The sequence below is a fragment of the Astatotilapia calliptera genome, chromosome 18 (genome assembly GCF_900246225.1).
Source record: "Astatotilapia calliptera chromosome 18, fAstCal1.2, whole genome shotgun sequence".
NCBI lineage: Eukaryota > Metazoa > Chordata > Actinopteri > Cichliformes > Cichlidae > Astatotilapia > Astatotilapia calliptera.
The window spans coordinates 25732545-25752984 of record NC_039319.1 but is presented as its reverse complement, the minus strand read 5'-3'; the positions used below and the strand labels follow the sequence as shown (position 1 = coordinate 25752984).

General features: G+C 41.3%; 3 protein-coding genes across 4 annotated transcripts; 2 read left to right on the top strand and 1 right to left on the bottom strand.

The window, feature by feature from the left end:
- The first annotated feature begins 621 nt into the window (after positions 1–621).
- LOC113010955 (myocilin-like) lies at positions 622–2979 on the top strand. The gene is made up of 3 exons (XM_026150256.1): positions 622–1216; positions 1695–1799; positions 1897–2979. Exons 1-3 carry the CDS (start codon positions 739–741, stop codon positions 2697–2699), a joined length of 1386 nt encoding a protein of 461 aa, XP_026006041.1. The 5' UTR covers positions 622–738; the 3' UTR covers positions 2700–2979.
- Positions 2980–6591: 3612 nt separating this feature from the next.
- On the bottom strand, positions 6592–10257 carry LOC113011312 (phospholipid phosphatase 6-like). Its single transcript, XM_026150795.1, has 2 exons — positions 9647–10257; positions 6592–7303 (listed from the first exon to the last, which is right to left on the bottom strand). Exons 1-2 carry the CDS (start codon positions 10023–10025, stop codon positions 6882–6884), a joined length of 801 nt encoding a protein of 266 aa, XP_026006580.1. The 5' UTR covers positions 10026–10257; the 3' UTR covers positions 6592–6881.
- Positions 9962–17760, top strand: LOC113011313 (peroxiredoxin-6-like). Of its 2 annotated transcripts, XM_026150797.1 has the most exons (6): positions 9962–10015; positions 10502–10633; positions 11216–11372; positions 16797–16946; positions 17067–17213; positions 17348–17760. In XM_026150797.1, the coding sequence occupies exons 2-6, from the start codon at positions 10542–10544 to the stop codon at positions 17474–17476; spliced, it is 675 nt and encodes a 224-aa protein (XP_026006582.1). In that variant the 5' UTR covers positions 9962–10015; positions 10502–10541; the 3' UTR covers positions 17477–17760. The 2 variants fall into 2 exon arrangements, with proteins under 2 accessions (XP_026006582.1, XP_026006581.1); XM_026150796.1 differs by lacking the exon at positions 9962–10015 and having other exon boundaries at positions 10372–10633.
- Positions 17761–20440: the final 2680 nt, after the last annotated feature.

Below are 20440 nucleotides of genomic sequence, written 5' to 3'. Positions count from 1 at the left end.
GCGGCCATTTGCAAAAAATATGGGGTTTGGATTAGTCTCCATTCCAGACTGCCTCCTGTGCCAGACATCCTGCTCAGCTGTAGTTGGGACAGATAAGTTCCAGTCTGCCCTGAGGTCTTCTCAAGGACCAGCTTGCCTTGCTTTCGAGCCTGGCTGCTGAATGTTGGCATCCTAAACACTTCCTCTCAGCACAAATGTACGCACACACCGAGCCCATAAACTGAATTTGTGGTTAATCACACAGTGGTTTAATAGAAAGACTATCAGTTTCAAAGGAAGTAAACAGCACAGCAGCTGACACGCACTAGACACATAAAGAGATGCTCTCCAGTCAAAACAACCTGCAGAGACATACCGACTGCTGAGACACACTAAAAGAATTCTTCACAGGAGTAAACAAACATTAAATTTTTCCACTGATTTTCACATCGTTTTTGCTGTCTCTGCACACATCTCCACCACCACGAGCAAAAAGAAGAAACACGTGGCCTTTTACACAAGCACCCCACAACCCCCGGTTATTTCATTCCCGACACACTCCTCGTCCCCTCCCATTCTCTGAGTTAACTGTATAAATACCCACACTCAGAGCATTATCAGGATATCAGACACTCAGGCGAAAAGAGACTAGCTTAAGAAAACAAAAGAGAGTCTAAAAAAGAGTCTAGGTTTTTAACAAGAGAAGTTAGACAACTGCATCTACAAACTCCCACATACCACAAGATTCAGTCCTCTGAAATGTGGCTCCAAGTGTCCCTCTTTAGTTTGTCCGGCTTACTTCTGTCAATCCAAACCCAGGCTCAAGATCGAGCCTCCCTCCACCGCTCCAATGACCCCTCTGGACATTGTCATTACACCTTTACTGTGGCCAGTCCACAAGAGTCCAGCTGCCCTGGAAGCGACCGCGAGATGGATGGAGTCTTGTCCAGGCTCACCCTGCTCGAAGCTTTGGTCAGCCGTCTCCTAGCAGGAGTAGACAAAGGCACCATAACTGGGGTTGGAGCTAATAGAGAAGAAGGTCTCCAGGAAGCTTATTCCCAGGTTACTGGGGAAAGAAACCAGCTGCAGCAGGATAAGGAGCGTCTAAACAGGCAGATCCAGGAGCTGCAGAGGAGGTTGGCTGAGCTGAGCCAGGAGGCAGAAAGCCTCAGGCAGAAACCCTGCCAGCAGACGCTCACCTCAGTGGGCACTCAGCATGAAAACAGACCAGCCAATGGTATGTACCAGTCAGGGGGTAACAGGAAACCACACAAATAAAAAATTATCTTAGTTAAAAGATTGTCAATCACAAAAGAACACATTTTTTTTAACCACAAAATCATACAAATTCAAAATAATGCTTTTTTTTAAAAAAAAAAAAATCTGTGAAGAAACATATTTTATGCAATTTTTGCCAGCTCTAATGTTTGTTTGTTTTTTTCAGAATAAATGTTTCTGTGGTAGACTCGTGCTTTGAAAAGTCTAAAGAGGCAGAGACAGGTTGGCCTGCAGTTAACTGTCCCCAGTTAAGTAAGGGGATAGGAATTTTTACCAGTCTTTTTTTATGGCTTCGTCACTCATGTTGATGTTTACACAAGTGTGATTATTTTCAGGGTTAGAGCATCAAGCACTCTGAGGAAAAAACAGGGACCTTACAACTTTGAGGTTAAAGTGTTACTTTTGAGTTTTGCTCAGAATTTGTATTTCTCTCCCAGATCCCGCATATGACTTTGGGAATAGTGGATATCAGGAGATGAAAGCTGAAGTGACAGAGATCTCTGCATCCCACGTCTTCCATGAAGGAAGTCACAACTTCACAGGTAGCGTTTTACTGGAGTTGTTGGAATCGACCATTATAGCTTTTAAGCAAATTAAAATTTAGAGTCTAAATTAAAGTAACTTGCTTTTTTCCCTCAGGTTGTGGAGAGTTAGTGTCAGTGGGAGATCCTGTGTCACACAGGAAAGCTGACAGTATCACAGGGAAGTATGGTGTGTGGATGCAGGATCCAGAGCCTCAAGGCCCTCAGTACACCAACAACACTGTGTGGCGTATTGATGCAGTGAGAAGAGATGTGCGTCACCTCTTTGCATATGAAGACATGGATCAGTTCTCCCGAGGTTTCCCAATGAAGGTGCTGGTTTTGCCAGAGCCTGTGGAGAGCACAGGGGCAACTGTGTACCGAGGCTCCCTTTACTATCAGCGAAGACGCAGTCGGACACTGATTCGCTACGACCTGGCTTCTGAATATCTGGCATCCCGCATGGACCTGCCTCATGCCGGCTTCCATGGCCAGCACCCTTATTCCTGGGGGGGCTACACTGACATTGACCTAGCAGTGGATGAACAGGGTCTGTGGGCCATCTACAGTACAAGTAAAGCAAGGGGTGCAATTGTAATTTCACAGCTGAACCCCGAGAGCTTGGAGGTGAAAAAGACCTGGGAGACTAATATTAAGAAGAACACAGTGGCCAACGCTTTCATGGTGTGTGGACGTTTGTACACAGTTGCTAGCTACACTGTTCCCAACACCACCATCAACTTTGCGTTTGATACAGCCACTGGTGTGGGACAAGCTGTCTCCGTGCCCTTCAAAAACAAGTACAGTTACAACAGCATGGTGGACTACAACCACGCTCAGAGGAAGCTGTATGCCTGGGACAACTTCCACATGGTCACCTATGACATCAGACTGGGCAGGGCCAGCCATGGCAGGAGCTAGAGAGGACACAGAGAAGGACTGCTGTTGGCAGGACTGATGCAACAACAAGTGATAGAGATGAAATAAATAATCATTTCAGGTGCTCTGTCAAGGCTGTGCTATCAATGTGTTTTGAATTTTACAGTATTTCTGTGGCATTAGTATCATAAATAAGGAGTGGCATAAAAACAAAGAACTATTCATACAGTAAACCTGTTCAGTGTGGTTATGTGATATTGTTACTGATGGCTCATGAAACAGAATTGTAATCTGCAAATGTTATTTTTTATTTAAGATATGAATTTATGAAATAAAGTTTTTGTTTTCTGGATTGCATTTTGAAAATGTAGTCACAACCAAGCACTCATGTCCTCAGCTGCCAAAGCCACAAACTGCAGCGTTCCAACTGCTGACTATAGCTGCCTCAAAGAGCAAGTTAGTAGACTACAGTGGTTACAATACCTAAATTTAGAGCTGACTGTGCTGTGGTTCTCAGATTTACTGCTTTTTGTAGATGTACACAACTGAATTGAGCAGGACGTAATCCAACATTTCACAAGCCATCTCGGTTGATTTGCATCCTCTACAATGACAGCATACTCTTCAGAATAACTTTAAATTAGACCTGGTTAGCATAAATGTGGAATTCAAAGAATGAAGCTAAGTATTATCAGCTCAAAGCCAAATTATTCTCTGCTACACTTTATGTAACCTAATACAAAGCATGAGCACCACAACCCCTGTGAAACAGTCCAATACAGGTTAAAGGATACAGGATGTTTCATAAAATAAAATAAAACAAAAACAAAAACTTCACATCATACAAGCACATTTCCTGTTCATCAAATGCCCCCGAGCAGTTCTAACCATTAAATATAACTGCTCTTCCTCTCCTATCTATCTTGTATTTCTTCATCTCTGAGTGCAGTCAGTTGTTATTCTTTTCACTACCCCATGAAATACAGCAGCAGGATGTTTAGCTAACAACACACTGTGACAGCAGTCCACAAACCTGACCTGATAGAAATGTTACATTTCAAATTACCTGACACTTTAATAACATGTTACTCCCTTTGTACTTGCTCCTCTTCTTTATTGCTAACTTGATGCTGAAATACCAAGACCAATTCCATATAGGAACAGTTTAGTGCTTTAGATTATGCATAAATTATCTTTGTGCATCTTTCATTTCGTTGTATGCTGTAAGCGTTGGTGATGGCTAAACCAATAGGATTGTCTTTTATGTCTCATTGTTCCCTTCATTTAGGCACAAATCTGTTTTAAGGTGCAAAGTACCACGAAATAAAAACTTACCTCAAATGCGTTAAACCTAATGTAACAAGCTGTTTTGAAAATATAAGGAGTAGAAAGCACAGACCTTTTATTTTAAGCTCCTTTTTGCTAGCCAAAGTTAGCATCCTAATGAAATAAACAAGCTAGCTAGAAATAGCATTAGCTGGCATCGCCCACGTTCATTAAAATATGGTTACGGCTTCATTAAACAAAAACAAACCATGCCACGTAGAATCAGCACCAGCAAAGAAGCTCAGCTTTGGAAGCTAATGTGCTGTTTATTACCTACAACCTCAACCACAGGCTTATCTACAGGCAGCATTAGCCAAGTTAACTTATGTCATAAAATAAGGACAACCTTAGTCCATTCTAATACTTAATACTACTGTTAGATGGGCTGGACTGTGGGTTCAGAGATCCTTCCTCGTTGTTATGCTACTTCCTGAAAAATATAATTTTTCATTAAATAGAAATATTGCCCATTTTCAATTTGAGGGCAACAACATCAAAAAAGTTGGGACTGGGCAACAAAAGGATGGAAAAGAAGGTGGTACTAAAAAGAAACAGCTGGAGAAACATTTTGCAGTTAATTGGGTTAATTGGCAACAAGTCGGCAACATGACTGGGCATAGAAATAGCATCTTAGAGAGGCAGAACGTCTTAGATGAAAATATGAGCAGAGGTTGACAATCACCAAAAAACTGTATCTACAAATTGTAGAACAATTTTAGAGGAATGTTCCCGTGTAAAGTTGCAAAGAAATCATTCAGAGTACATAACGTCATCAAAGGTTTCTGGGAAGCACTGTGTGCAAAGGACAAGCCTGAATATCATTGCTGAATTTCTGAATGTCTGCACTGAATTTAAAAAAGTATGATTCTGTCATGGAAACCATTGCATGAACTCATTCACTGTCTGTGAACGTATTCACCGTGCCATCCACAAACATAGGTTAAAGCTGTCGTGCAAAGAAACCTTTCTGAATCCAGGAAAGAATTGAGGCCAAGAGAAAAACTGTTCTCTGGTTAGGCAAATCCAAAATTTACATTCTTTTTGAAAAACATACGCCATGTCCTCCCAAAGACGAGGGGGACCATATTATCAGTGCTCAGTTCAAAAGGGTTGCATTAGCCCTGCGGAATTAGCAGCTTTCGCATCAGGAAAGGCCCCATCAGCATGATTACTGAGTGCAGGTTTTAGAGCAACACATGCTTCCATCCAGTCCAATTTATTTTCAAGATTGCCCTGCATGTTTCAGCAAGACAATCTTGATGCACATACTGCAGCTATTACAATAGCACAACTTTATAGTAGGAGAGTCTGGGTGCAGAACTCGCCTGCACTTCAGATCTTTCACCAACTGAAAACATTTCAAGCATCATCAGAAAATATCTGTCCATCTTCTTCCACTTATCCGGGGGCCGGGTTGCGGGGTCAGCAGCCTAAGCATAGAAGCCCAGAACTCCCTCTCCCCAGCCTCCTCCTCCAACTTATCCGGCAGGCCAACCAAGAGATGTAATCTGTCCAGCGTGTCATGGGTCTGCCCCAGGGCCTCCTGCCAGTGGGACATGCTCCCAACACCTCACCCAGGAGGCATCTTTGGCAGGCCCCTCACTTTCCGAGAGAAAAACGTACTGCTTTTAAAAGAAGACGGGATTTGTCTTACAGCTCTAAACATGGCTCTGGCAAAACTTTTTTGAGGCTTGTTGCAGCCATCAAATTCAAAATGAGCTAATATTCTTCTTGTAATTATATATTTTCTCTTTGTAAACCTTTGATATGTTTTCCATGCTGTATTGTAATTAAAATATAATTTCCTTGTATTTTGGCTTTAGTTACATTTTACATTTACAGGATATCAACCTTATTTTGGAATTGAGGTTCTAAGATACACAGTATATTCAATAAATGTACTCCTCCTTTTATAATTACAGAAAGCCTTCAGAAAATTGTTCCTATTTAAACACAACTGTGTTCTTTAAATTTAGATGATAAAAGTTTAAATAATATGAGTATATGTATTCACACGATGAAACTGAAAGAGATGAGGTTACTTCTGTCACATTTCTTGGAGTAATAAAACCACTAACAGACACGCGCCCACACGTCAGCTCACCTGCATTATTTGAAAGTCAATAAAAATGAGCAGCTTTGCTTGAAAATATCCCACGTTCCCACTTACAACCTGAGCACAACTTGTCACACTTTCCAGCTGTTTATGTAGGCTACACACGCATCTGCTGTCTTAACCTGTTCAACATGTTAACTCCAAACCCACATGTATCGAGTGTAATGATTTCTGTAACAACTGCTTGCTTTGGAAGTGGTATTCGGTGTGTTAAAAAGGAGGCGGTGGCAGCAGTTTATCAACACTGTAAGATGAGATGGAATGTGTTACCGTGCAATGACAGTCAGGAGACTCAGCAGCAGCAGCTGATGGAAACTTGGTTGAGTGTGAGTTGACTTTCCCCACAACAATGTTCACACAAACACACTGTGGCTAAGCCACATGAAAAACAAACACAGAAAAAATTCTCACATCATGAAGTGTGTCAAGGGGGAAGTCTCTTTTTTATACCACAGTTTAAACTTTCACACACACTCAAAAAAAAAAAAAATGTAATTTTTTAAGATAGAAAATTTAATTAAATAAATTCAACATTGGTTTCAGGCTTGTGAAATTAAGTCCATGCGTTATCAATAGTGATGTGCAAACAAGCAGCTTAATGGAGGTAAAACATTTAATACTTCTACTTCAAAATAAAAGTAAACACAAAGACAAACACATAACGCTGATACAGATTTTTTTAAAACATATAAGAATCCTAAAATAACATCAATAATCAGGAATTTCAGAATTACCCACTCATGTTCAACATTTTCCTACATGCACACACACCTAAACCTGACCTAATGTTTCCCATCTAGCATCCAGAGTCCATCGTAAGCCCTGTTCAGCCTCTCTCCCAGGCCAATGAGCAGCGCGTCCTGCAACCAGTCCCAAGTCACCCACAGTCTTTCCACCAGACTGTACTGGCAGTAGCCCATGGCCAAGCCAAAGCCCACATCTGTCACATAGTGTCTTGCAAGCAGCAGTCGGGACAGGCTCACCAAAGCAGCCCACCCCACCACCAGGAGCCGCATGGAGTCTGTGTCCACCAGCTGGGCGAGGAAGAACCGGGCGCACATGGCCGCCCGTGAAGCGTGGCCGGAGGGAAAAGAATAGCGCTCCACGAAGAAGGTGGAGAGGATCTCCGAGCGGTTCTGGGTGGGCATGCGACGTCTGACCAGAGTCTTCACAAGTCTGACAAGCAGCAAATCCAAAATCAGAGCTGTGGGGAGGAAGGAGTAGTTTTTAAAGTTGAGGATGTAAATAACAACAAGATTGCATTAGATATATATTAGTTTACAATAATAACAATTATTATTATTATTAAATATTAGTATTAGTATTACATTTTCCTTAAAATATATTAGAAAAAGAACTAAATAGCTGAAAAGATGAGTAAAAAATGCAGCTGAAGTTGTTCAGTTGTTGATACATTTATTTAAAGCTTCAGTTAATTATAGATTTACACTGTAAAGACAAACAAAAGTTTTACTTTAGTGTGTTGAACTTAATTTGTACCAGCTTTGACACACTTGTTTTCCCGCTTAAGTTAGCTGTACTTTCTGTCCCCATTCTGAGTTGCACGCAGTTGCTTAATTGAGCACTTGATATTGCCAAGTATGGGGCATTTCTGCAAAAGAAAAACTTGTGGTAAAGATAATGTTTAGCTTCATAAGCTTTATCGGTGCTGTGATCATTATTTCAGTTAGGCTGTGTTTCAACTAGCTTGTGAATTCATGATGTGGTTTCCTATGTTAGCTTGCCCCGGTAACTGAGACTGCCTTTTTAGGGTTTGATTACTAGTACCAGTGTTACTGTAACCATGCAGTATGTAAATACTGTGGAAAAGTTGTCTTGAACTTATATCTAATATTTAATCATGGTGACTTTGTTTGAGTTTCTTCTTTAATTAAAAAAAATTACTAGACTAAGGTTTTATATAAAACTTATATAAGGTTTTATATATTTTTTATACTGAGAAACAGCCGACTGACATTGCTCCACACCTCGCGGCTTAAAGTCAAGAGTCCTCTGAGGAAAAGTAAAAAATTTTCCCTGCTTTCTTGAATAATTGTCCAGTTTTCAAATTATTTCAAGACATTTTTTTTCCAAATGCTGCAGCTATTGATATTTTTTCAGTCTATTCTCACACCAAGGATACCTCTTCAGCCTAACATCCTCTAAAATCAGTCTGCTGCTGTGATCACAGTTTGTATTCTTGTTTCTTAATGCTTATCATAATCCTGAAAAAATATTCCTGGAATTTATTACATGATCATAATTGGAGTAAATGACCCTACTCTAATTAATATTCCTGGCAGATTATTTAGATTTGTGAGCTAAATCTACATGATCGGCACTGTGTCCAACAAAAATGACTAATAACATTAAATTGGCTAAGTAATACTTTTACATCCCTTGCAATTCCTTTGATGTCTCTAAATAACCTATCCCATCATCTCATTTATCATCAAATTTCAAACTTTCTCAAGCTTCCTAACACAGGTTTTGAATCCACAGCGAATACTCTACAAATACTTGATGGCCTCGCCCAAAGTTCAAAAGTTCAACGAGCTCAGCAGCTTTAGGAGCTAATAAATTACATTTGAACATCTTTGATAGTCCATGAGGGCTTTCAGATATTTAAAGAACTGAGATCTAGGTATTTCAAACATCTTCAGATGTTTTCAGTACATCATTATAGCAAAGGTCAAATTTTGCAGTGAACCATGGTTAGCAGCTTTAGTTAGCACTCTGCTAAACATTTTGAAGTCAAGTGGAATTTTATATCAGTTGAATCAACCAATAGTTGAGATTTTAAACATGTTGAACTCTTAATGTAACACCTTGGGGAACTGAGCAAGGCTGAAGTAAAAGCATATAACCAGCTCAATTTATTGACCTAGAAAAAAAATTCTAAAGGTCTTTGACCAGGTCAATACCTGATTGGTCTAACATCATATACTATCTCCAAATCTCCATGGCATCCTGGGCTTTTACAGGCCAGAAATAGCTCTGGCATTTCACCACAACACAATACAGTATAGCAGCACAGAGCTTGAACTCAAGGCTGCAAGTTCACAAATATAATCTACATGTGCAAATAAATCATCAGCCATAACCGGTGGATCACATCTCAGACAGCTCCCACGAAAAACTTTCCATCGCTGTCGTGCAGTTGTTTCTCGCTCAGACACCATTTACTCCTGCTAATGCATTAATTGGCACTAGTTGGACTCATTTTGGTCTCTGGACATTAAGAGCTATTAACGTTATCTAGCTTTGACCAAACATGAGAGCCACTTATGAATGCCACGGGTTCCACTGTGGCCATGGCACAAACGTGCATAATAACGCACCGGCTTATCGGCAATGTGGTGATAAATATGAAGCTGCGAGAGCGTCGGACAGCTAAAGTCAGTTTGACTTTGGAGCACTTCTTACGTAAATATCGAGCCTGTTGATGGCTGTGGACTTAGAGATGTGTTATTTATTAAATCAGAACATATTTTTGTTTCATTAAAGACAGAAATCCTAACATTAACTATGGTGTAATGATACTTACCCAATGCCAAATTCAGCATGATCTCTTGCTCCTCCACACTTCGTCCACGGAGAAGAGTGTACACGGTGCCGATGAGCCACGGGATGACATGACCGGAGAACTCGACCAGCCGGACCAAGGGCCGTATGCTGCCCCATGCAGACCCCTCACAGGCGCACACTCCGAGCCGTTTGGACAGCCATAGATCTATCGCCAGCAAAAACCGGAGCGTTACAGTAAATATCGGCTGACTCAGACTGACTGAAAAGTCTCCCGTTTGCGCTCCAGAGGCAAAGTAAGAACAGCTGGAGCTCCGGCGACGGACTTGGTATTCAAAAGTTGCCCGGCTTCCACACGCAGCTCCACGGCAACTATTCCGCCTGGACCCTGGTGAGGACATTTTGGTTGGACAGTGCCGTAGGTCGTGTATCCGCTCTCCTTTATGGCCCCTGATGAGCTCGTAACATCCTGCCCGGTTTACAGGGGATAAATGGTACCAGTTTAGAACGGGACCGCTCTTGTCACGTGACAAGAATGAATCCACAAAACCGTGCTCGTTGAACGGGTCCGGTGTTGAGCTTTAGGCTTTTTCTTTAAATTTGGAAACCCAGCGAACACGTTATCACTTGTGAACCAGATAGCCCGCCTTGACTGTAAAGTTTGACTATTTTGTTAGTTGTGTCATAATAAACATTTCATGATAATAAATGTCTATATTCTCTTCACGACACCGGTCTGAGCGCAAAATGTGTCACAACTACGCCAAAGGCTCAGAGCGCAGCGCTTTTTATGAACCTAAATTGGGTCTATCATGCTGTGGCAGTGCGTGCGTGGTTTCCGCCTCTTCTTTATTTTTGCTCTACCTGCTGCCACCAGAGCTACTGCACACCGGACTAAACACTTCCACGGCCACAGCATGCCGGGGCTGCTGCTCGGAGACGTGTTTCCTGATTTCGAGGCAGAGACCACCACCGGCACAATTAAACTCCACGAATTTCTTGGTGATTCGTGAGTAGACTTTGTGACTTTTTATTTTTGACGCTGCAGGTTTACAGACTTATTGAGAATTCGCTTAAGAGCGGGGAGAGAGGGCGGGATGTAGTTCCTGTCATGGTTTTTCGCTTCTGCTTTGAAATACTGCATGTGGCATTTTTAAAATCTGCATACTGTACCTGTAATGACGGTATTGTGGTCTAAGTGCGATCTAAGTGTGTCTAAAACAACACTTTACCACTTAGTGCATCTATCAGTAATCATCTCTTTGTGAGACAGTGAAAGTCTTCAGATATTGAGAGCATCTGTAAGCTGAACGAATGAAATTGAGGTCAAACCTGAGAAAAAAACACTCCTTTGAGTGATTATGTGCAGACCGCTGACCTCAAGGTGGAGAAAAACAACTTTGCCGTCACTTTTGACAACTTTGCTAAACTCGTTTTACATCCTGTTGTCCTTTTGTGAAACCCAGAAACAAGCAGTAACACACACAATATCAAGAAATGCAGACTGATGCGGAGAGGAAACTGGGTCAGGATGAGGCCTCTTTTTTTCTGAGATCGAACTGAGCATGGTGGTAAATCTGACTCATTTCAGATGGGGAATCCTGTTCTCCCACCCCAGGGACTACACTCCTGTGTGCACCACAGAGCTGGGCCGAGCTGCCAGACTCAGCACTGAGTTCAGTAAACGCAACGTTAAAATGATCGCCCTATCAGTGGACTTCCTGGAGGATCACCACGGCTGGGCCAAGGTGTTGTAACTACATTTTATTTATTTATTTATTTGCTGCACACCTTTAAGTATTTAGAAGTATTGGAAAAACACATAAAGAAAGCAGGAAGTCGGTGCTAGCTGGTGAACTGTGCTCTAAGCTTGGTGATATTTCAGCATTCTGACTTCCCAGCTGAGCATAGTTCTTTAAACAAGCCACAAGAGATTTGCAAGCCAAATGACATCGAGATATCTGGACTAATGCTGGGCTAAATCTATGCGGGTATTTAGGATTTTCCAACAACATGCTGAAATAAATGAATCCTTCTGGGTTCACTCAAAACCTCACTCCTATTAAAATCTCAGGTTTCTCAAATGAACAATGAACATTGAGCCTGTGCAGGCCTGACTCCTATATATAGTGTGTGCGGAAAGAATTTGCAACACAAATAAAGCTTCGACCACAAGCTGTGAATTTAAAACTGGGGTGAAAGGTGTATGAACCATATTGAGGATCTATAGAAGGACGAGGCTTGTGATTATGGGATGTGTATGAATGCTGTGTGTTTAGAGAGGCTAAAAGTGAGACTATCTCAGCCGTGGCAACTTTTTTTACTGCTAGCACTCAATTTGATTACATCAGTTACAACTACTACATTTCCCTTGTGGGATCAATATAGTATCAATCTATATATCTTTGAGAAAGCCTGAAAACCCCTTGTGTGAAATTGTCTTCCTGCTTCAAATATTTGATGCTTTTTAAAAATATATATTGCACTTCAAAGTCTACCATGTTGCCTTTGCAACAGCTGTGAAATGAGCATCACTTCTCTTCCCAAGTATAAGGTTAAGTACTGTATACTGCCTCCAAAGTTGTCAATCACAATGATTAATAGAAATAATAATCATTAATAATGTCTGTGGAATATCTACAATAGAACATCAAGGCACATAATCAGCAACCATCATTCCTGTGGCAAAATAGGATTATTATGTGAACAACCGCTGTTCAAAGACCACTGCGCACATTTACTCAGGGCCTTCTTGATGCGATGTTCTTCTGCTTCCCTGGCTGCTGTGTCTGTGGGGATGGTGTTGGCTCCGTGCTGTAGTGTCCTGATGACACCCAGTTTATGCTGCAGTGGATGATGAGAGTCAAACCTTAAATACTGATCCATATGTGTAGGTTTACATCAACTTTTAAATGTCCCTGATTACTAATGGAAATCTCACAGTCTAAGAAGGCTAACCTGCCACTTTTCATATCCTTCATATCCTTTTCACCTTTCCTTTTCGGTGTCTCAGATCCTCCTCCTCTCTTTCTCTTTCTTCCTCTTTCCATCCCTTCCCCTTGGCTAGCCACCATGGGGCTCTGCCCCCATCACTTCCCTCCCCCTTTTTAAGTCCAGACTCAAAACTCACCTGTTCACAACAGCCTATTCCACATAAGCTTTTCCATCCTGCTACTTTAATTTATTTTATTTATTTGCTCTATGTTTTATCCTTATATTTTTGTAAATTTTTGTTTGTTGTAATTGCTTGTGAACAGTGTCCTTGAGTGTTTTGAAAGGCGCTTTCTTAAATAAAATGTATTATTATTATTATCCTCCCTGGTAAATTTGATGTGTTGGTCCACCGAGTTAATGTGATCAGTGAATTGTGGCACATCTTAAGGTGTCATCAACATACCTGAACCAATGACTTGGTGGTGTTCCAGGGTAGGATAACAAAGCCCTATTTTCCACTTCTTCCATGTAAAAGTTGGCCACAATGGGTGAAACTGGACACCATGGCACACCCATGTTTCTACCTGTAGTACTGACTCATATATATATATATATATATATATATATATATATATATATATATATATATATATATATATAAACTAAACACCCAGCACGCCTGCGGGCGGTTTATCCTTGAGGGTCCTGCGCAGTATCTTAGCTGTTCCCAGGACTGCGCTCTTCTGGACAGAGATCCCCGATGTTTTTCCCGGGATCTGCTGGAGCCACTCGCCTATCTTGGGAGTCACCGCACCTAGTGCTCCGATTACCACGGGGACCACCGTTACCTTCACCCTCCACATCCTCTCGAGCTCTTCTCTGAGCCCTTGGTATTTCTCCAGCTTCTCGTGTTCCTTCTTCCTGATATTGCTGTCATTGGGAACCGCTACATCGATCACTACGGCCGTCTTCTTCTGTTTGTCTACCACCACTATGTCCGGTTGGTTAGCCACCACCATTTTGTCCGTCTGTATCTGGAAGTCCCACAGGATCTTAGCTCGGTCATTCTCCACCACCCTTGGGGGCATCTCCCATTTTGACCTCGGGACTTCCAGGTTATACTCGGCACAGATGTTCCTGTACACTATGCCGGCCACTTGGTTATGGCGTTCCATGTATGCCTTGCCTGCTAGCATCTTGCACCCTGCTGTTATGTGCTGGATTGTCTCTGGGGCATCTTTACACAGCCTGCACCTGGGGTCTTGCCTGGTGTGATAGACCCCAGCCTCTATGGATCTTGTACTCAGAGCTTGTTCTTGTGCTGCCATGATTAGTGCCTCTGTGCTGTCTTTCAGTCCAGCTTTGTCCAGCCACTGGTAGGATTTCTGGATATCAGCCACCTCCTCTATCTGCCAGTGGTACATACCGTGCAGGGGCCTGTCCTTCCATGATGGTTCCTCGTCTCCCTCCTCTTTCTTGGGTTTCTGCTGCCTGAGGTATTCACTGAGCACTCGGTCAGTTGGGGCCATCTTTGTGATGTATTCGTGGATGTTCGTTGTCTCATCCTGGACTGTGGTGCTGACACTCACCAGTCCCCGGCCCCCTTCCTTCCGCTTAGCGTACAGCCTCAGGGTGCTGGACTTGGGGTGAAACCCTCCATGCATGGTAAGGAGCTTTCTTGTCTTTATGTCAGTGGCTTCTATCTCCTCCTTTGGCCAGCCTATTTTATATATATATATATATATATATATATATATATATATATATATATATATATATATATATATATATATATATATATATATATATATATATATATATATATATATATATATATATACGCCTATACATGCATACAGACATACACATATATACACATAGCAGTTCAAAAATATGGCATACAGAATTACAGAGATTCAAACGAAAATCGGGTCTCCTTGACGACAAATAATGTTTCCATTTATCCCAAATCTCAATGAATATGTCATATTGAAATCTGTTAAAGAAGGTAATTCTTTCCATTTTAAACATTTTAAACAACCCATAAACAGTCTCATGCCAGTCATTTAGTGATGGAATTTTCACACTTAGCCATTTCTTAGTAATAGTCTTTCGGGCAGCCAGACTCAGAATACCATATAACAGCTTGGACATTTTATCTACATTCACTGAATATAAATATCCAGACAAAAGTTCATCCCAATTAAAGGGGAGTTGCATACTAAAAATGGTCTGTAACTCAGAGTGAATCGATACCCAAAAAGTGTTGATCAATGGGCAAGACCGAAACAAGTGGAAGTGTTTTATTCCTTGGGCCCCACAGTTTCTCCAACAGCTAGAGTGATTAGAATAGTGTTTACTTTGTGCAGGTGTAATAAAAAACCTACAGAGACTCTTCCAACCAAAACATCTCCATATATTAGAACTAGAAATTTTCCACTGAAAGGCACACTGCTGATACCAGATATCATTTGAAATTGCTATATTTGTTTCCCTTTCCCATTTTTGTTTAATGTAGATAGTGTTCAACTTCTTAACCTCTTGTAAACCCTTATACAATCTAGAAATCACCTTGAGGCCAGGATCTGCATGGTAAGCCTTGACAAATATATTCAAAACAGGAAGAGAGAAAAGATCTGTTCTCTTAGGTATAAAGTTATATAGATAATGCCTGATTTGAAGAAACCTGAAAAAATCCGTATTGCTTACCTGGTATTGATCTTTTACTGATTGGAAGTCCCCAAGAGTTCCCTTATCATAAAACATACAATATGCCATCAAGCCTTCCCCTGCCCATTTTTTATATCTTTTATATCTAACTTATTGGATAAAAAATCAAGATCATAAGCGCACCATCTTAAGATCCTGGCCTCTTCATTACAGTCATTCTTATTAAGAAACTGTAACCAGAGTTTTAAAGGCAAGTTAATCCATTGGTTTCCTTTATTAATTTGTTTTTTAATAAGTGTCACGTCCCCTAAGCTTGCCTGAATCGGAAAATCTCTTGAGATAACTGTTTCTATTTCTTTCCATCTTGCTTGGTAGTCTACATTGCACCAACACGCTAGGATCCTCAGTTTAGTTGAAATATAGTAATCTTTCAAACATGGGAACCCCAACCACCTTTTATCTTTAGCCAACTGGATAGTTTGGTACTTAATCCGTGGGCTTTTCCCCTGCCACAGAGATTATTTTATCCCACTCCTGAAATTATTTATCAGTTATTTCAACTGGGAGTGTTAGGAACAGATAAAGCATCCTAGGCAAAATATTCATTTTGACTGTATCAATACGTGACTCAAAATTTAAAATTGGTATTAAGTTCCATCTTTTAATATCCTCATTTATTTTATAACACAAAGGTTTAAAATTTACATGATATATTTTAGAGAGCTCTCTAGTGATATTTACTCCAAGATACTTCATTTGCTCCAACTCCCAATTCAAATCCAAGGTGTTCTGGATGTGGTGTCTCTGGTTGAGGATCGAAGCCAGAAACTTTGAGATGTTATAGGTGATCGAGTTGATCATACAGACAATCGGTCTTAAAGGTTCACCCTGTTTGTGTATCTAAGGTAAACCATACAGACTTGGTGTAGATTCCCCTGGGTATAGCCTGTGGTATGAGGTCCAGTCAATAGGATTGTCTGAAGCAGTTTGAACAAGACAATCTATCACCCTCTTCCTGTAACCACTTTCTGGGTCTTGCTTCATAAGTATTTTTGTCACTGAGCAGTGATAAAATTTACTCATGATGGGCTTTCTGGTTTAGCAAAACTGTGCACCTACCCTTGTCTGCCGGAAGGATAATAATGTTGTTGTCATTACTAAGTGATGTGAGTGCCTTCCTCTCCTCCATGCTGATGTTGCATGCTGGGGGCTTTGCATTGCTGAGACCGGCCAAAACCTTCGTCTGTAGTTGCTCTGCTTCCACGTCTGCAATATTGTTGTTTTGAATTGCTGTTTTGTGGCTGTGATCAGTTCTAGTTATCCATCTGGGAAACCAAACAACTTCTGGCGAAGTCGGATGGCACAACAAAGAAAAGCTAACTCGTCAGGCCACAGACTCCACAGATTGTGTTCTAAATAATGTGGGGGATTATTTCCTCACATCCCAGAAATCTACATTGAAATCTGAGTAACAGTGTATATATGACAGAGCTCAATCAATGTTGCACCACTCACACTTGCTTTGAATATCTAATGGAGAGCTTGCGTCTGTTCTTGTGTGTGACTAGGACATCGTGGCCTACAACTGTGAGGAGTCTGCCTGCTGCTCGCTGCCCTTTCCCATCATAGCGGACAGCAAACGGGAGCTGGCAGTCGCCCTGGGCATGCTGGACCCAAATGAGAAGGACAAAGATGGCATGCCCCTTACTGCCCGCTGTGTGAGAAACATAAACACACATTTGTTTTTGGAATTTGTGCCCCATCTCTGCTCATTCCTGTGAAGGTTTTTATCCCTCTCACTGGGAAACTCTCTCACCTTTTTTTCCCCCACCATCTAGGTGTTTATTATTGGTCCTGACAAAAAATTAAAGCTGTCCCTGCTTTACCCAGCCACCACCGGACGCAATTTTGATGAGATCTTGAGGGTGGTGGACTCGCTCCAGCTCACAGCAGGGAAGCGAGTAGCCACACCTGCCGACTGGAAGGTATGCCATGCATATGAAAATGACCTCAGTTGCTGCCAGTTATTACAGCAGCTGAAGGCACAGATAATAGCTATAGGACCTGAGCAGCTGCTGTGTTGACCAGCAGACTTTTTGCAATGTGTCTCTTCCTCCAGCCTGGAAACTGCGTGATGGTTCCCCCGAGTATGTCTGAAGAAGAGGCCGCCTCTTTGTTCCCAGCTGGCGTCTACACCAAAGACCTCCCCTCTGGCAAGAAGTACCTGCGCTACACACCCCAGCCATAAGCACAGGCAGAAAGGATGCTGATATTCAACACTTGCATCTTTTACGTGGACTGCAATGTCCACTGCATGGACAGCGCTCTCACCTGGTTGTTAGACATCCCAGCTGTGAATAAGTCCCAGTCAGTATGGATGGAATGAATACCAGTGCCTTATGATATAGGATTGAGACATTTAGTACAACTTCCTCTCCTCAAGCTGCCTACTTTTCTAAGAAGACAGATGGAAAGGAGCTGTCATGGGGAAATAGATTACTATTTGAATAAAAGATTTTTTTTTAATCTACAGTGTGGCAGAATAAGTCTCTTTTTTTTTTTTAGCAGAAATACTGTTGGCATGTTGTTTACAGGTTCAAAGGTAAGATGTTTATGATGCCATTTAAGCCATACGTTGTATATCATAAATACATATAGGAATATGACCTCACAAATAGGTTTATTAATATCCATACCCATAAGCTACTCTCGTATTGATGCCTTGATGTTGCCATACCATCTGAGGAGTTTTGAACTAAATCAAGAGCTAGCTAGTTTGGTTAGCAAGGTCCATCTATAATCAGCTGTGATATTAATAAGAGAAAATGCACAGCTGACTCCTTAGAAGGTCTCCACAACCCTGCACATAAAAGATGGACGTAGCAAATATGACACCACTGGCATCTGTTGTCCTCATTTTTCAGCTTGGCGTTAGTTTAGCATTAGCATTAGCATTTAGCTTGGTTAGAAAGTTGCATATATAAACTTTAGGTGTGCAACATACAAACATTAATATCTCTACTTAGTGTTAAGTAACTGTTACTGCTGTAACAAATGACCATTACAGACATGAAAAATGATGAAATAAATGAATACAATATCACAAAAAATAGAAAGATTTGAAAAATGTTTCAAAGGGGAGTTCAATTAGAAGCTGAAGCAGATGTTAGAGAAAGCATTCATCTGCATGTCTAGTAAGGGTTGCTGGGGTGGTCAGGATCCATTCATCATCCACTGTTATCTGTGTGACCTCTTTCTCAGATGATGGAGGAATCCAAACAGTGTGCTGATTCAAACTACACTCAAAATAGCAACAGCAATGACGAATTCCCTTGGCCAGTAATATGGATGCATTCCAGCAGCTGGCAGTTCAATATTCAGGCTGCAGAAACATTTCCTTGCAGTCTGGGATTACACCACCACAAATACAAGAAGATTTCTCATTATTGCTCAGATTAACATCCACGCCTGCTGAATAGTTCTGAAGCCAGGTACATTCACTCTGTGGTCTGGAAAATGTGAGTGTGGCGACGTCTCACTGCAACGCTCCATGAAGCACATCAGTCAACACTCATGTGTTCCCTCAGAGCCTTAATCAGTTCACCGAGCTCATCCATCCATGTAATCTAGAGTTGAGGGGAGACTGAAAACAATTTTCTTGGGTGGTCTGTACCACACAACGGGCCACAATATTTGTCAAATAGTTCAATTAAAATACCGAAAGGGCCGGTTCAGTGATTCATATTATCTGAGGTCTCTTCATAGAGACTAAAACTGATATCAGGCAGTAAACATCCCTTTTAATGCTGTGAAATGTGGCATTTCAACAACAACAACAATTCCAAACCAGACTCAAGTGGCCAATCCAGGACCTGCAGGTTTAAATCTACTGTATACATTTGTGGACGTTTTAGGTTTTTGAAGCTGGATGTGGTGATACATTGAGAAGAGGTGCAACTTGTAACAAAATTTAATATAATTCCCCACTCTTCTCTTTACAGCTGTCAAGTTGAGCATGACAAGCTTAAATCAGTAAACATGATTAAATTTGGCAATAATGTTTACAGTGTGTAATACTGGTCTAATATTAAACTGCTGACAGTGATGATGCAAAACTTTTGCAAGAACAAATTAACTGATTTCACTGGATTTTTTACCTCGACCAAGTTTTTTTGGTCATGCAACATGTTTTTGGTAGCATTTCTGTGCGTGCGTGTCATTCTGTGTGTAAACACATAGCTCATAAAGTTTTTAATGAATTTGAATGAATGCAAACTTTGTAGTGGTGTAGAGTCCGGTAATGTTAACAATCTTATATCCACCAAGGTCTTTAAGTAATGATGATTTATTTGCCAAAAAATGACAAAAAGCCTCATAAGTTAGAAACTATAATTCTTACAAGTATGGTGTGTATTGTTAACATATAGAAAGTACCTTATATAAAGATTTAAAATATCATGTTACATTTGACCTCTAACCTCCTTCAACAGATTCATCTCAAGGTCACCGTGATAATAAAGCTTTTGAAAACATTGTTTCTTTGCCATCGTTTGTATTGACAACATAAAAGAATATAGGGAATGTATGTATATACCAAATGTATGTATATGCTACTGCTTACTGCCCAAAGAGTGAGCTGCCTTGGCTGAGGTTGGCTTCTTGTTGGATCTGTAATGACATCACAGTGTGAGCGGTGGGTGGACGGAGCTACTAGGCTGGCATTCCAGCTCTAACGCCTTCACCCTAAGATGCATCGCTTCCCCTCCCAGCTCCCAATTTCTCAACTCCACTTCCTTAATGCAGAGCATCAGCTGGACTTCCTCAGCTGACGTCCCCCACCGCAGGACTGGGAGGAGCTATAGAAGTGGTTACAGGAAGACTAGTGGAAGGAGTAGGTACAGGAGCTAGTGGCTCCACATCAGCTATGCCTGCCCCATCCGCCAACAGTCCCCTCTCACCCAGTGCCTTGGCTATAAGCCGCCACAGTTCTTCCTTCCTCACAACCAGTGGTGTTTGCACATTAAAAAGGTTGGCAATAAGCATCAAATCTATCATATTACACTTATTCAACTGCTGCAATATAGGATTCCCAGCAAACTTATCCAAATCAAACTCCATTGTGGCTAACAACACAAACCAAACAGCCACCCACCTGGGCGCTACAAAAGGAAACGCAAATGGCAAGGACGAGCCCCCAAATACACACACACAC

What these genes read in the sequence shown, in the direction of transcription:
- LOC113010955 (XM_026150256.1), top strand. Translation starts at nt 739, where the DNA reads ATGTGGCTCCAAGTGTCCCTCTTTAGTTTGTCCGGCTTACTTCTGTCA. An exon ending in TGAAAACAGACCAGCCAATG is followed by an intron (nt 1,217 to 1,694) that starts GTATGTACCAGT and finishes TTTCTCTCCCAG; the next exon opens with ATCCCGCATATGACTTTGGG. An exon ending in AGGAAGTCACAACTTCACAG is followed by an intron (nt 1,800 to 1,896) that starts GTAGCGTTTTAC and finishes TTTTTCCCTCAG; the next exon opens with GTTGTGGAGAGTTAGTGTCA.
- LOC113011312 (XM_026150795.1), bottom strand. Translation starts at nt 10,025, where the DNA reads ATGTCCTCACCAGGGTCCAGGCGGAATAGTTGCCGTGGAGCTGCGTGT. An exon ending in CATGCTGAATTTGGCATTGG is followed by an intron (nt 7,304 to 9,646) that starts GTAAGTATCATT and finishes TCCTCCCCACAG; the next exon opens with CTCTGATTTTGGATTTGCTG.
- LOC113011313 (XM_026150796.1), top strand. Translation starts at nt 10,437, where the DNA reads ATGCTGTGGCAGTGCGTGCGTGGTTTCCGCCTCTTCTTTATTTTTGCT. An exon ending in ATCACCACGGCTGGGCCAAG is followed by an intron (nt 11,373 to 16,796) that starts GTGTTGTAACTA and finishes GTGTGTGACTAG; the next exon opens with GACATCGTGGCCTACAACTG. An exon ending in TGCCCCTTACTGCCCGCTGT is followed by an intron (nt 16,947 to 17,066) that starts GTGAGAAACATA and finishes CCCACCATCTAG; the next exon opens with GTGTTTATTATTGGTCCTGA.